At 42.5% G+C, this 14,035-nt stretch overlaps 1 protein-coding gene across 4 annotated transcripts in view; it reads right to left on the bottom strand.

The window, feature by feature from the left end:
• The window catches only part of LOC311298388 (RANBP2-like and GRIP domain-containing protein 5/6), a 103,111-nt gene that overhangs the window by 68,127 nt on the left and 20,949 nt on the right, over positions 1-14,035 (bottom strand). For all 4 annotated transcript variants that reach the window (XM_084421243.1, XM_084421244.1, XM_084421245.1 and 1 more), the window contains exons 2-8: positions 12,669-12,736; positions 12,471-12,582; positions 11,586-11,738; positions 11,190-11,420; positions 4,510-4,652; positions 2,149-2,344; positions 1,091-1,391 (exon numbers count right to left, since the gene is read on the bottom strand). In XM_084421243.1, coding sequence (XP_084277369.1) covers positions 1,091-1,391; positions 2,149-2,344; positions 4,510-4,652; positions 11,190-11,420; positions 11,586-11,738; positions 12,471-12,582; positions 12,669-12,736 — 1,204 coding nt within the window. The remainder of the gene's footprint in view (positions 1-1,090; positions 1,392-2,148; positions 2,345-4,509; positions 4,653-11,189; positions 11,421-11,585; positions 11,739-12,470; positions 12,583-12,668; positions 12,737-14,035) is intronic.

Raw genomic sequence — 14,035 nt, 5'->3', positions numbered from 1 at the left:
TGGTCCAGCGAAGCGATCGAGCAAACTATGAAACATTATGGTTACGGTATTATACATATCTACGTTTGAGCAGATATTGAGCTGTTTATCCTGAGGTTTACCGCAGTCCGCCGGATCCAGGCCGTATCCAGATCTGATGAAGGATCTGCGACTGGACGCGACGACAGCGCAGTCCTGAAGTGTCAACTAGTCTCTTCCCTGTGAAGGCCTCCCTCCCCTTCCCTCAAAGGGTCATTCAGCCACTTTAACCCACTAAATGTGCTTCCTCAAGAACCAATGAGGTTCATTCTCATGTTATGCAGCACGCTTGAGCTTTGGCAAAAAACAATGAGGTTCAGTCTTGTATGTTACGCAGCCCGTTTGAGCTTATTGGCTCTTGCTGAAGAACCAATGAGGTTCATTCTTGTGTGTTGCGCAGCACACAAGAATGAACCTCATTGGTTCTTCAGAAGCTCAAACGTGCTGCATAACATGAGAATGAACCTCATTGGTTCTTCAGAAGCTCAAACGTGCTGCATAACATGAGAATGAACCTCATGGGTTCGTCAAAGTGGTACTTGCATGGACTGTCAATGGAGGGACAAAAATCTCTGATTTAATTTAAAACATCTTAATTTGTGTTTAGAAGAGAAATTAAAGTCTTACAGGTTTGAAAAGACATGAGGGTGAGTAAATGATGAATTTTCATTTTTGGTTGAACTAAACCTTTAAAGTAACAGCAGCAAATAAATACCTGCTTCTGTCTGTGTCAATGTTAATCAAACAACAAAACACAGCTTTAACAAAAATCTACATTTTACTAAATACTAAGTTTCAGTAAACCTTTATTTCTCCTATCTTTGGTCTATTGTATTGATCTATGGTTGTAATTGGTTTACTTTTTTATTATTGACTGTTCACTTGCTTTAATAATGTTCTAACATTAAAGTTTTTGCTATCAAATAACCTAAAGTGCTCTTTACATAATAAACAGAAAGCAAAGTTTTCTCCCCCTTTTTTCTGATCTGAAAAATTCTCTGATCTGAGACTCAAAAAACATAAAATGATTGCAGAACTAGACCGGACTGGATCTAGAGTGTGTGACACTCACCGCTGTCCCACTTGGCCAGATCGTCGGTGCTGGGCACGTGTGTGCTGACCATGTGCATCTCGTCGTTGTAGATGAAGGAGAGCTGGTCGTGCGCCTGTGAGTCGAAGAGCTTGTCGAACAGAAGACTCGGCCCTTTCCGGTTCCCGAACGCCTTCTCCACCTCCTTCAGCAGCTGCTCCACGTCCCCGCTCAGATTCAACAGCATGTGACCCGCCTGGCTCTGGCGGTCCGAAGCCAGCAGCTCCAAAGGCTCACGGGACGCATGCTCACTTTTCAAGCTCTTGACTTTGGGTCTCGGGGCCTGAGGAGAGCATGAACATTACACTGTACAGTGGCTGATCACATGAGCTTGTCGTGGAAATTTTAAACTGTATATTAAACTAACCATGTTTCTAACATCTAACCTTATTTAACATCTAACAATGGAATAGGATGTACTGTATGAAACCAATGGAAAACTTGTGTCTTTGACTGTGTGCGTATGTATGTAAAAATAACTTAGTTTTGGGAAATGAAACTAGACAGTCTGTTAGAATCTTGTGATTACAGATGAAGTCACCGCAAGATCAGAGTTTGCTTTACCTAGTAACAGAGGGGTTTGCATATGAAGAACCAATCAAATAGTGGGGATATTATGTAATGCAGCCTGACATTTATGCCATACCTCTATACTATAAAAACTGTTGTATATGTGTTTTACGGTGGGATGTCTCAATGAAATTTGTCTGAGATCCTCCGGCCTTGATTCTTCTTGGGAGAGTTTCTCTGAGAACTGCTCGAAGACTCTCCCGGCCGTTATTAAAGCATTTAGAGGACATTTGCTGAAAGTCTGTCTGTTCATTTCTGCTGCGCAGCAGGTCAGTTTAGGGAATCAAGTAAGTTAGAGTAAGAAACTCGGCCAGATGTCGACTGAAGACGCAAGAGCTGGAGTATAAAGGTTATTAAGTGTCGATTGTAGACGCTCTGTGTCGACAGTAGACGCAACAGTTTTATTTTAGATAGTCAGGATAGAGGAAATTCCTTTACAAGCTGCATGAAGCAGAGGAAACACATCATACCTGATAGGCCACTAGATAACAGAGCGCGGCTAAATCCTGCACGGCCCTCCACGTCTGCTGCTCATCCTGCGCCGTCTTCAGCAGCTGCGTCCCGGCGTACAGGTACAGCTGAGCCCTCGTCTCCGTGAACACCTCCGACAGCTCGTCCAGAGTGTTCGTGGCCGTGTTCTTCAGAGACTGCATCGCACAGTCCAAGCTGCAGCAGAAACATGGCATGAACATTTCATGAACGTGTGAGTCTGCTGACTGAAGCAGTGATGTTATCTAGCAGGCTAACATTGAAGAAAAGACATCTAGGAGTCTGGGTGAAAACTGCTACCTTCATTTCCCAGCCAAAGTGGCTTTATGAACTTATTTCTGTCAATTAAAAACCGAGCAAAAAACCCCAAAAAAACTAAAACAGAAAGACTAGAAGTGGTAGCGCAGACAAGCGTTACTGATACTGCTACAATATAGTGATGCTCGTTAGGGTTAGGCCTGAGCCGTAGTTCACTGACAAGCTGAGCCATATCGCATTAATTATCGCAGGCGATACGTCCGTGATCATCTAAGATCACCGTGAATCATCTTACCCAAACATTGGAGTGTCCGTGCTCAACTAAAGCAGAGGCGGCATCTATGCCGGTGAACCGAACAATGGTGTAATGATTCAGTTCGACTCCCCAGACAAGACGATGCTCACCCGACTGGCCAATAGGAACGTGGCCCCGCCCATGACAGTTTTCACAGAGAAAGCAAAATCCTGACACGAGAGCAAGAAATTGCATCGAGAGCAAAGAAAAGCGTTTTGAGAGAAACACTTTTTTTTTAGAGAAAATGTTTTCACACTGATAGCAAAAAATATATATATTTAAGAGTTTTTTTTCAAAGTATTTTGAGAGAGATTTTTTTTCTCAGAAATAATTTTTAAAAATTCGAATTTATATCTTTTTATGTTCTATGAGAAAATACTTTCTCTCAAAACTTTTTTTAGTCTCAAATATTATTTTTTGCTATTGGTATGAAAACTTTTTCTCAAATATTTTTTTCTCTCATGAAATGCTTTTTTGCTATCAGTGTGAAAACTTTTTCTCTCAAACTTTTTTTTCTCTCTCAGATCATTTATTTTTCTCGCATGTAATAAAGACACAATTCTAGCTCCATATAAATCCAGGGCTGCATAATCGATGGAGATTACAGATTCAGTCTACCTGTCCATGTGTGGAAAATGTTTGTTTATCTATTTCTTAGCCAAAGAGAATCACTCAACCTGAAGCGATGACATAGCTTAGACCTTGAAGGGTATAACTGCTGTCTGTCTGTCTGTGTGTCTGTGTCTGTGTGTGTGTGTGTGTGTGTGTGTGTGTGTGTGTGTGTGTGTGTGTGTGTGTGTGTGTGTGTGTGTGTGTATAACTGCTGTGATCTTTGTAACTGTAAGAGGAGCCTACAAACACCTTGAGAGTCTTGAAGCTGACTTCTGCTGATGAAACTGCAAACTATCTATCTATCTATGCAAACTCTTAAAAATCTTCAATTTATTATAATTCTGAATCTTGTCTTAAATTGGCTGCACTTCTAACTCCTGGTCTTCATTAATCATATCTGGTCCTTTAAAGGAGAACTCCGGTCAATTTTAACATTGAGCTCATTTTTTTGTACATTTGGAGTGCTGTCAGTACAGAGAACAACGACAAAAATCGGTGTTGCCTACACCGTGTTATCCTCTTTTTAAAATTTGCACCCTCTTGACTTCAATGGGGCAAGTTTTAAACCTGCTTTTAGGCTCTTAACATCCTTGATGTGTCATTACAAGTGCACAGGTCATGTGAGTGATTCCTTCGGAGTGAACGCGGGTGAATCTGACTGCAGTAGATGTGAAAGAAATATATAAAAAATGATGTTTATTCAGCCAGCGCGCATACCTGTATTTACATCCTGTTTTCGGTCGAAGTCCATAGTAATCGGTTGTCGAGTTCATGCGCGTGATCACCAATGCCACAAATGTACAAAATGTACCACCAAATGTACAAAAAATTTAGCTCAATGTTAAAATTGACCGGAGTTCTCCTTTAACTGTATTATCTCCTTACAGTGGCATTATTGTTCTCTAGTTGTTTTATTGGCGTCTTTCCGTGGTTGAAACACTGATTGATTGATTACATGAGGCATGATTGATTTCAGTAAGTTGTTCCTTCTGATGTTCACTGATGTTTGTTTGCTGCTGTAAATAGTAGTATAGAGGAAGAGATGATCGGTCCCACAGTGATCTGTCTCCACACATTAAATGGATAATACGATTTGTGCAAATACGTTGAGCTGGTGAAATCTTGGCGCATGTGTGCTGTGTTGTGGTAGTGTCCAGACAGGCTGGTGTTGCCGTACCTCCAGAGAGCATCAGCGCTCTCCTCGCAGCTCTTCTCCTTCAGCGTCAGTCGGACGCGGCTGCAGAGCGCTAACAGCAACTCTTTGTGAAACTTGCGCGACGCCTGCTCGTTCGGCGCCACGCTCGGCCGGCAGAGATGCTCCTGAAACACAGAAGACTGATCACTCTCTCGATATCACCAACTTCCCCATATCTGCTCAAACCTTTCATGGTCACATCAAAACAGACAGAACGCAAAACATCCTTCTCTGTCCCAGAAGAGCAAGTACTGACACTAGAGCTGCATGATTACATCGTCAAAAGATTTGTTTTTTATTTAATATTTTATAATTTCAGGGGATTGTATGGTACTAAATTAAATTTATTTAAATTAAAAAATTTTCTAAAGTTATAATAATTTATTCACTTCTTTTTTTAGCACAGACCTAAAAATATAATTTCCAACTTAAACTGTTGTAAATGTCACATTAGAGCACAGACTTAAGTTTGATCTCTTTTCAAAGACAAAAAAAAGTTACAGAATTTAAAATGTATTGTAATGAAAATGGCACAAAAATCCTGTTCCCTTTCAAGGGAACTCACATTGCGTCAAGATTGACGCTATGGGAACGCTTCGCGTGATGACGTTTTGAAGCACATGTAAAATCAGTCCAATGGTGTGACGGAACGTCAGATGCGGGTGACGTCACGAACCAGAAAGCTATGAAGCCTGCTTGAAAAAAGAGAGCATCAGCTTCTGTGTCTTTTGTAGCACTCTTTGTGAAATCTGTCCAGTCTTATTTGGTGTTGTCTGTCTTTATATCATATTAAGTTATGGCGAGAAAGCAGCAGTTTAGATCATGTGTGCACCCCTGCCCACGTTATATAACGGGTAGGGACACACACGTTCTTTGTGTAGCTTGTTTGGGTGAGGAGCATGCCCAGTCAGCATTCGAGGGTGCTAGCTTTGAGCATTGCGATCTGCTTCCCATGCGGATGCTCCGATCCCACCTGGCGTTCTATCGCGAGGACGCTCAGGCTTGCATTCCCCAGGGCTCTGGTCCCGCTGCTGCCGAGGCACAGCGGCGATCGCTGTCTTGGGGTTCGCAAATGGATCTATCAGAGGGGTTTGAGACGGGCCCAGCCTTATCTCTACTTTCACCTGATAGATCCAGTGCCTTCTCTCAGGGTTTGGAAGCACACGTTGCAGTTCCTTCCGCCCCAATGGAGGCACCAACATTGCAATTATCCAGGTCTGAGGAGCTGGATGTTGTCAGTGTTGATGTTGAGGCTGAGGATTCACCACCTCTGTCTCATGCATTCGAAGAGCTGATAGAGGTTGTGACCAGAGCTGTAGAAAGATTGAGTATTGACTGGCCAGCTGATAAACAGGACGTTCGCTCAAATAGCAAATTCGACGAACGTTTCCTGCCATCCAGATCACAACCTCAACGCCGGAGCCTACAGTTTTACCCTGATCTCCACACTGAGGTGTCGAGATCGTGGGAGAAACCGGTCTCCTATTGAGTATTTAGTTCACAGACATCAAACTATTTCTCTATATCGAACTACAGAGAGCACGGTTATGGGGAGATGCCAGAGGTGGAAGAGATGATTGCGAGCTATCTCTCTCCAGCGGCGGGATCTTCCCTAAAGGCTCCGGCACTGCCCACCAAGCCAGTCAGGGGTGCATTTCCCAAAAGCATCGTTGGCCAACTATGGTCGCAAGTTCATCGCAATGTCCATTGAACTCTATTGGTAACGACGGAACTTGCAACCATAGTTGGCCAACGATGCTTTCGGGAAACGCACCCCTGAACTACATATTCGCTGGTGGGCAAACCTTATTCAGGCCTGCAGGCCTACCAGGCTGAATTATTAGGAGATCTAGATGAGGGCGGGGGAAATCGGACCTGAGGTAGTTTGCGAACTAAGTAGAGCCACAGATTTATCCCTCATGGCCACCAAGGAGACGGCAAAATCTATCGGCCGGTCTATGGCAGCCCTGGTGGCCACTGAGAGGCATTTGTGGCTCAACCCCAGCAATATAAAAGAAAAAGACAAATATTTTCTTATGGATGCACCTCTGTCAACTTCTGGCCTCTTCAGTGCCACCTTTAATTCAGTTGTCGAGAGGTTTCAGGAGGCATCGAAACAGACAGCCGCCTTTCAGAAACTCCTCCCCCGTCGCTCTCATTCTGGGGCTGCTGAGCGGGAGCAGCCCAAATCTTCTAAAGCTAGCTCTTCCCACCGTGCCACCCAAAAGCAGAGCATTGCCTCCCGTGCTCCCCCACCATAGTCCTGGGGACACGGAGAGCGCTCTCAGCCACAGCCTTCGAAGGGTAAAGCAGATTTGAGGACCGTTATTATTGCTAAGAAGGCTGCGGGGAAAAGGTCCTGATGCCCGAGGGCTCAGGCCAGTAAGGGCAGATCAGATCCGAGGACTGGTTTGTCACGATAGAGCTCAAGGACGCATACTTCCATATTTCCATCCTTCCATGTCACAGGAAGTTCCTGAGATTCGCTTTTGGGGGCAAAGCTTACCAATATCAAGTTCTTTCATTCGGCCTAGCATTATCACCCCGCGCTTTCACCAAATGCGTGGATGCAGCTCTGGTGCCCCTGCCCCTTCAGAGTATTCGCATTATGAACTACATCAACGTTTGGTTGATTCTAGTTCAGTCGCATCAGTTGGTGGTTCGGCATCAAGATGTTGTTCTCGCCCACATGAAAGAGTTGGGGTTACGGCTAAACGCCTAAAAGAGTGTGCTTTCTCCACTTCAGAGGACCACTTTTCTAGGCGTGGTTTGGGACTCAATGTCAATGCAGGCACGCCTGTCACCGGAACGTATAGAAACCATCCTTTCAGCTGTGCAAAGTATAAAGCTAGGCCAGTCACTCACTGTCAAACAGTTTCAGAGACTGTTGGGTCTGATGGCAGGAGTTTCCAACGTGATACCTTTTGGACTGCTGTACATGAGGCCCCTGCAGTGGTGGCTCAGGACCAGGGGGTTTTCCACGAGGGGCAACCCCTTTCATACCATCAAGGTCACGCGGCGATGCTTACGTGCCCTGGTTATGTGGAAGAAACCGTGGTTCCTGTCCCAAGGTCCCGTGTTGGGAGCTTCTTGTCGTTGCAAGTTGCTAACAGCGGAAGCCTTTCTCACGGGCTGGGGAGCAATCCTAGAGCAATCTGTGGAAGGACCATTATCTTTCATGGCACATCAACCGTCTGGAGATGTTGGCTGTATTTCTTGCTCTAAAGAATTTCCTCACACATCTCAGGGGACACTATGTTCTTGTCTACACATCGGTAGTCGTCTATTTAACCCTCTGGGGACCAAGGTGTTTTTGGGGCCCTTGAGATGTTCTGACATGCCCTGACATTTGTGCTTTTTTCAGTTATTTATAAACATGTTAATGGTAAAGGTGTAAATTCACTCCATATAGCACAAACAGGGCTACCATAATATGTGAGCAACATGAATGTAGATGTTTGTATTTTTAAGAGAATAATGTTTATGCATGGTTATTGAAAAAAATTTAAATGAAAGTTGCTGAAATAAGACCACAAAACACATACTAAATATGTGTCCACAAGACTTTCGACTAATGGATGTTGTCGCTTCGAGTTCTGGCTTCAAAATTATGTGAAAATAGTCTTGCTTTATCGTTCACGTAAAACAATACATTGATTTAAATTGTGTAAAACAGGTTTTGCTTGGAAAGCCAATATGCGAGGGGGGCGTGAATGAGGAGTGGTTTACACCTGAGAATACAATGTCCCACCCACTCTGCATAATGAGCCATTCATTCAGGTGTGACATTGACTGAGCCACAATGCAAGGACAAACGATATATTTAGAAGAAGACTTATATTGACCATGTAAGATTTTGCTTACATCTATCTTGTAAATATGTTTTGCTATTTTATTAAAAAGGTTACAATTACAACAATAATTAAAATTTCAACAATATTTCAAGTGTACACTTTCTTTGTAAAAAAAAAAGATTATAGGCCTACATTTTATCATATGTATTCATTAGTTTGAATATAGCCAACATTGGAACATCTAACATCTTAGTCTATGACTTTATTTTTGACAAAAATAGTATTTTATATTTAGATAGATAGATAGATAGATAGATAGATAGATAGATAGATAGATAGATAGATAGATAGATAGATAGATAGAAAGAACATATGAGCAGAAATTGCAAAACAAAAGCTTATTTGATGTGGCAGTATATTCTACAGTAAAAACTGTACCCAAATCTAGTCAACAAAATGTTGTCTTTCTTATTTCGCCTGACTGTAACGTTGTTTTTTTTAAATATTAGGGCATATAAATGTTAATTTGCAGTTTAATACGTTGCTTATACAAAGACATTTTATTTCAACATATTTCAGTCGATTTTTACTCATCTCAGTAGGCTATAGCAAAGCAGTTTATTCTTTCACACACAGACACGCGATTCATATTTAGGCTAAACAGTCTTTACAAATATGTACCCTTCATTCATCTCACAGAAACGCAATTCATATTATAGAAATGCGATTCATCTTTTTGCGGTTTACATAGGCCTACACTAACGTTATTCCATAACGTTATTCCATAACGTTATTCCATAACGTTATTCCACATTAACACTTGAGAAAAGATAACAGCCTACCTCACTCCTCAGCGGGATCTATTGCTCCTCATATCGGCACTGTTCTGAGGAAACTTTTCTCCAGGATTATTAGGTAGGCTATATTATGTCTCAGCCTCACTTGCGGCGCGCTGTGTTTACAGCGTTTCACAGGTCTGAATGGAAGCTCCACCCCGAGGTGGTGGAGCAGATATGAAGTGAGATCCATTCCCTGGGCCTCAGTCCCTGTCTCGACAATTTTTGAGTCTCGAGAGACGTCTCACTGTCCACTTTGGTTCTCCCTCACACATCCACCTCTGGGACTGGATGCTATGGTACAGACGTGGCCGAGTTCTGGAGAGAGTTCGCAGGGACCAGGTTCGCACTTTCGACAGATTTTACTCTCTGGGCTTGGACTCTACACCAGGGTCTCAGGTGCTGTCGTCCTAGTGCTGCTAGCTGGATTTCATACTGGACAGACACTCGTAGCTATGGTGCCATTGGTATAGACTTCCCATAGCTTCAATCTCACACAATGCAAGTTCCCTTGAAAGGGAACACCTAGGTTACAACTGTAACCTCGGTTCCCTGAAGAGGGAACGAGTGTTGCGTCACCTTGCCATATCTCCTTCATGCCTGTCAGCGACAACTTCAGACTGTACGAAGCTGACGCTCTGTTTTCGAGCAGGCTTTATAGCTTCCTGGTTTGTGACGACACCCGCATCTGACGTTCCGTCACACCATTGGACTGATTTTACATGTGCTTTAAGACGTCATCACGCGAAGTGTTCCCATAGCGTCAATCTCGAGGCAACGCTCGTTCCCTCTTCAGGAAACCGAGTATGGCTGAACGATTAATATCAATTTACATGTAATCGCACTTAAATCCAGATGGCTTATCGCGATTTTAAAACCGCAAAGGCTGCGATTATTTTTTTAAGTGCAGCTTGTCATTCATGTACGGCTCTGTAAACGCTGCTCCATCTGAAAGCACTGTGAGTTTGAGTCATTTATAACGTGCATTTGAATAAACAACATGCGTCAAACATCCTTCCAAAACATGAGAAGCATTTATGAACCTCTTGTCCAACAACAGACAACATTTAATAACATGCATTTACTCCAAACTCACTTAATAACGACAGTTCAGTGTCCTTCTGTGAGATGATTACACAGAATAAGGCAGTCATGTATTTTTAAGTCATGTTTAATCAAACCGTTTCAATTTTCTGTTTATTCAGCTACAGCGATAGGGATTTCCTGGAATGATGCTCACTACTGTACTTCTGCGGCGGGGCATATTTATCGTGTTTGCATGAAAGCGCCCTCTGGCGTTCAAATGGGGCAGTATTTACTACCAGTCAGCCGCACTCCACTGACAAGCTGCGCATAAAATAATCGCAGCCTTTGCCAAATCGCTTGCGGTTTTATTGCGATTAATCGTGCAGCCCTAGAACCGAGGTTACAGTCGTAACCTAGGCGTTTTCAATTTTTAGACGTTTAGCTCTAAAACTGCAAAAAAAGAACAAAAATAAGATGAGATAAGCCTTTATTGTCTCCAATTGAAGAAATTCGTCTTGGGCCACATTCTTTCAAAAATCTAAATAAGTTGTGTTACAAATTGAGCTTGACATCTAAAAAAATTAGCTTTCAGCAAGATTTTGTTTTGCAGCAGTGCCAAATGTTTTCACTAGATAAAATTAGTCTCCCATTAATTTCCAATACACTCATTTTTGACCGCGAGGAACACAAGTGTGATGATTTTTTCAGGACCATTTAGCCTTTTCGTATCATATCCATGATTTATTTTTTGTGTTCACATAGCAAGTGCCAAAACCTTTACCAAGTTTCAAACCATTCCACAAAAGTAAAAATTCTAAATAAACTAAGCGTAATATTTTTCTGTCATAAATGACTGTAGAGCACAAGATGAAGTACAGTTTTGTGGATTTAATGAATGAAGGGGAATAAATTAGCAAATTGTCAAGTTTTGGGTAAACTCTCCCAAAAAGCAACCTAGTTAAGAGTCAGCTCGTCTAACATAAGAGGAGATGAGATGATCACTGACCTGAAGGGTGCTGACCAGAAGCTCGTACCACTCCAGACGGTCCCTCAGAAGGCCCGTCTTCTCCACCTCCAGACAGTGCTTCACCGCCTCCTCGTGCCGGCCGTCTGCGCTGTACAGACGCACCAGCCGCTCATTGATGTAGGAGTCGTCGGGCCGCAGCTTGAGCTCAGACTGAAGCAGCTCGTACAGCTGGATGGAGCCGTTCTGTCCTCGTGTGCTCAGAAGCTTCTCCTGCATCAGAGAGAGAGAGGGTGAACTCGAGGACAGCTGGTGTGTTCAGAGCAGGTGATGTGATGTGAATGTGATGTGATGGGATGGGAATGAGATGTGATGGGATGGGAATGAGATGTAATGGGATGGGAATGAGATGTAATGGGATGGGATGTGTGAACTGACCCTCAGGTTGAAGACGTTGGGATGTCCCGGCAGCAGCTTGGCAGCTTTCTCCACCCAGAACTCGGCCCGGTTGTCAGGCTCTGGTTTCCCACACAGCAGCTCCGCCAGCTTCAGAACCAGGTCTGGCTGAGCCGGATTCAGATCCACTGAACGCTGGAGTTCAGAAACAAACATCAGTATTACATGCTTAAACTTTAAAAGTGCATTAGAAGTTCAACAATACAACAACCTTGGAAAGAAAGGGCAGAATAATCTTGATGTGCTTCTCCTGGACTAACTGTGTTATAACTGAATGTGAGAAACTGATTCCCACGAGATAAACCAACACGGGTTATGATCAACAAACTTCCATTTCTGTACAACAGGTCACATCGCTTCCGGATCAGGTGTTTAGTAAGCGCTTCAATATAGAGCAGTTTCACTCAAGATAGAGTTACTAAAGATGAGCATAACCGATGTTTATCACATACGCAGAATGATATCTAAAAGGTTTTTTATTTTTCTTACTATTATTTGGTTATTAAAAGGTAATAACAGCTTGAGCTGATGAACCAGAGCAGGCTTGGACTGGCAGCTCACGTACAGATGGAGTTCACTGCATTCACTCGCTGCTCCGAGATGCTAAAAACACACTGTATCATGAGATGATGGCGTGTAAATGAACACAGAGCCGTGCTTCACTCACAGACTGCAGTGTGTGTGAGAGAGGAAACGCAGGAGTTACCGGTGTATCGACACTGCGGAAAACCAGCATTGAAAACCTCTCAGATATATTTGTATGTATATTTTTCCAGCACTATTATCGTTAAACTCCACAGCTGAAGTGTGTATTCAAAGACCACTGCCGTAGGGAAACATGTCAGAGTAAGTGAAGGGAATTCAAACCTTGTAACATCCCACAGCTTTGTCCGTTTCCCCGTCCCGTTCCAACAGCTGCCCGAGGAACTTGTGCGCTTTAGGATCCTTCGGCTGAACAGTCAAATACTCCGAAACATGCCTATGACCCAATGGTGTGAGAGAAACACATCACTTCACAGAGAAACCAGGCATTAGACAGAAGACAGAGCAAAGGAGTTAGCCTACCTTTTAGCAAGCTCATATTCTTTAGCCTCAAAGTATAGTTTGGCAAACAGAAACCCTTTCGCTGACTTCTGCAAGACACAAGACAGGTTAGTGTCACAATTAAACAATATCTGTGTAATAATGTATATATGAACTGTATACCATATAATATTCAGCTTAAATCTTTAACACTGTAAACCCTAAAGCTGAAAGTTATTAACTGTACAGAGCAGAGGAAACTATTATACTTCAATTAAATTGAAATGAATGAATCTCAATGAGTATTTAGTACAGAGTTCATGAATCTGGCACATCTGATGAACAGAGTTTCTGGAAAAGCTGCTGAACTCAAGGTTCAGTGCACAATGAGAAATACTGAGCGAGATCACTCATACTATTTGATTGCATTCAACACAGTCTAGGTGGGGCTCAGTTCCCATCATGCACTGCGACTCAACTGGATAATTCAGGGTTCGTACACATTTATACCAATACATTTCCATGACTTTTGCATGACGTTTGAGGCAAATATTCATGACCTAATGTTCCATGAAACATCTCTGTATGTAAAATAATATCGATAAAATAAATAGATAAAATCCATGTTCAAACAGCATATCTTAATTAATTAATGATAAGCTATGTGGTTTAATAGAAAAACGCTGACACACCAGTAAGAACTTCACTTTGTAGCAATCGATAAACATACATCAATGGGAGACAACAATGTTAAATAAGGAAATAAAAGTGTCCAGTAACACTGACAGTAACTTTACAAGGTGGCATTGGAATTGGCAATAACAAAATAGAGTAACTAATAACGTTAGTGCGATATGTACAAACACTACCACTACGCAACTACCACTTTGACAAAAAGTTCATAAAGAGATCGTAAAACTAATCCAAATAAATTGAGTGGTTTAGTCAAAATTTTCTGAAGAGACTTGATCACTTTATATGATGAACATATTTAATTTAAACTTTTACTCACATATAAACACTGATCAGCAAACATAAACAGAAGCTCAATGATTCTGCTTGACGCTCTGCGTAACACGAGGATGAACCTCATTGGTTCTTGCTGAAGCTCAAACGTGATGCATAACACGAGAATGAACCTCATTGGTTCATGCTGAAGCTCAAACGTGATGCATAACACGAGAATGAACCTCATTGGTTCTTGCTTAAGCTCAAACGTGATGCGTAACACGGGAATGAACCTCATTGGTTCTTGCTGAAGCTCAAACGTGATGCATAACACGAGAATGAACCTCATTGGTTCTTGCTGAAGCTCAAACGTGATGCATAACACGAGAATGAACCTCATTGGTTCTTGCTGAAGCTCAAACGTGATGCATAACACGAGAATGAACCTCATTGGTTCTTGC

The sequence above is a fragment of the Rutilus rutilus genome, assembly GCF_951802725.1.
Source record: "Rutilus rutilus genome assembly, chromosome: 10".
Classification (NCBI taxonomy): Eukaryota; Metazoa; Chordata; class Actinopteri; order Cypriniformes; family Leuciscidae; genus Rutilus; species Rutilus rutilus.
The sequence above is the reverse complement of the archived record's forward strand: the minus strand, read 5'-3'. Positions and strand labels throughout refer to the sequence as shown.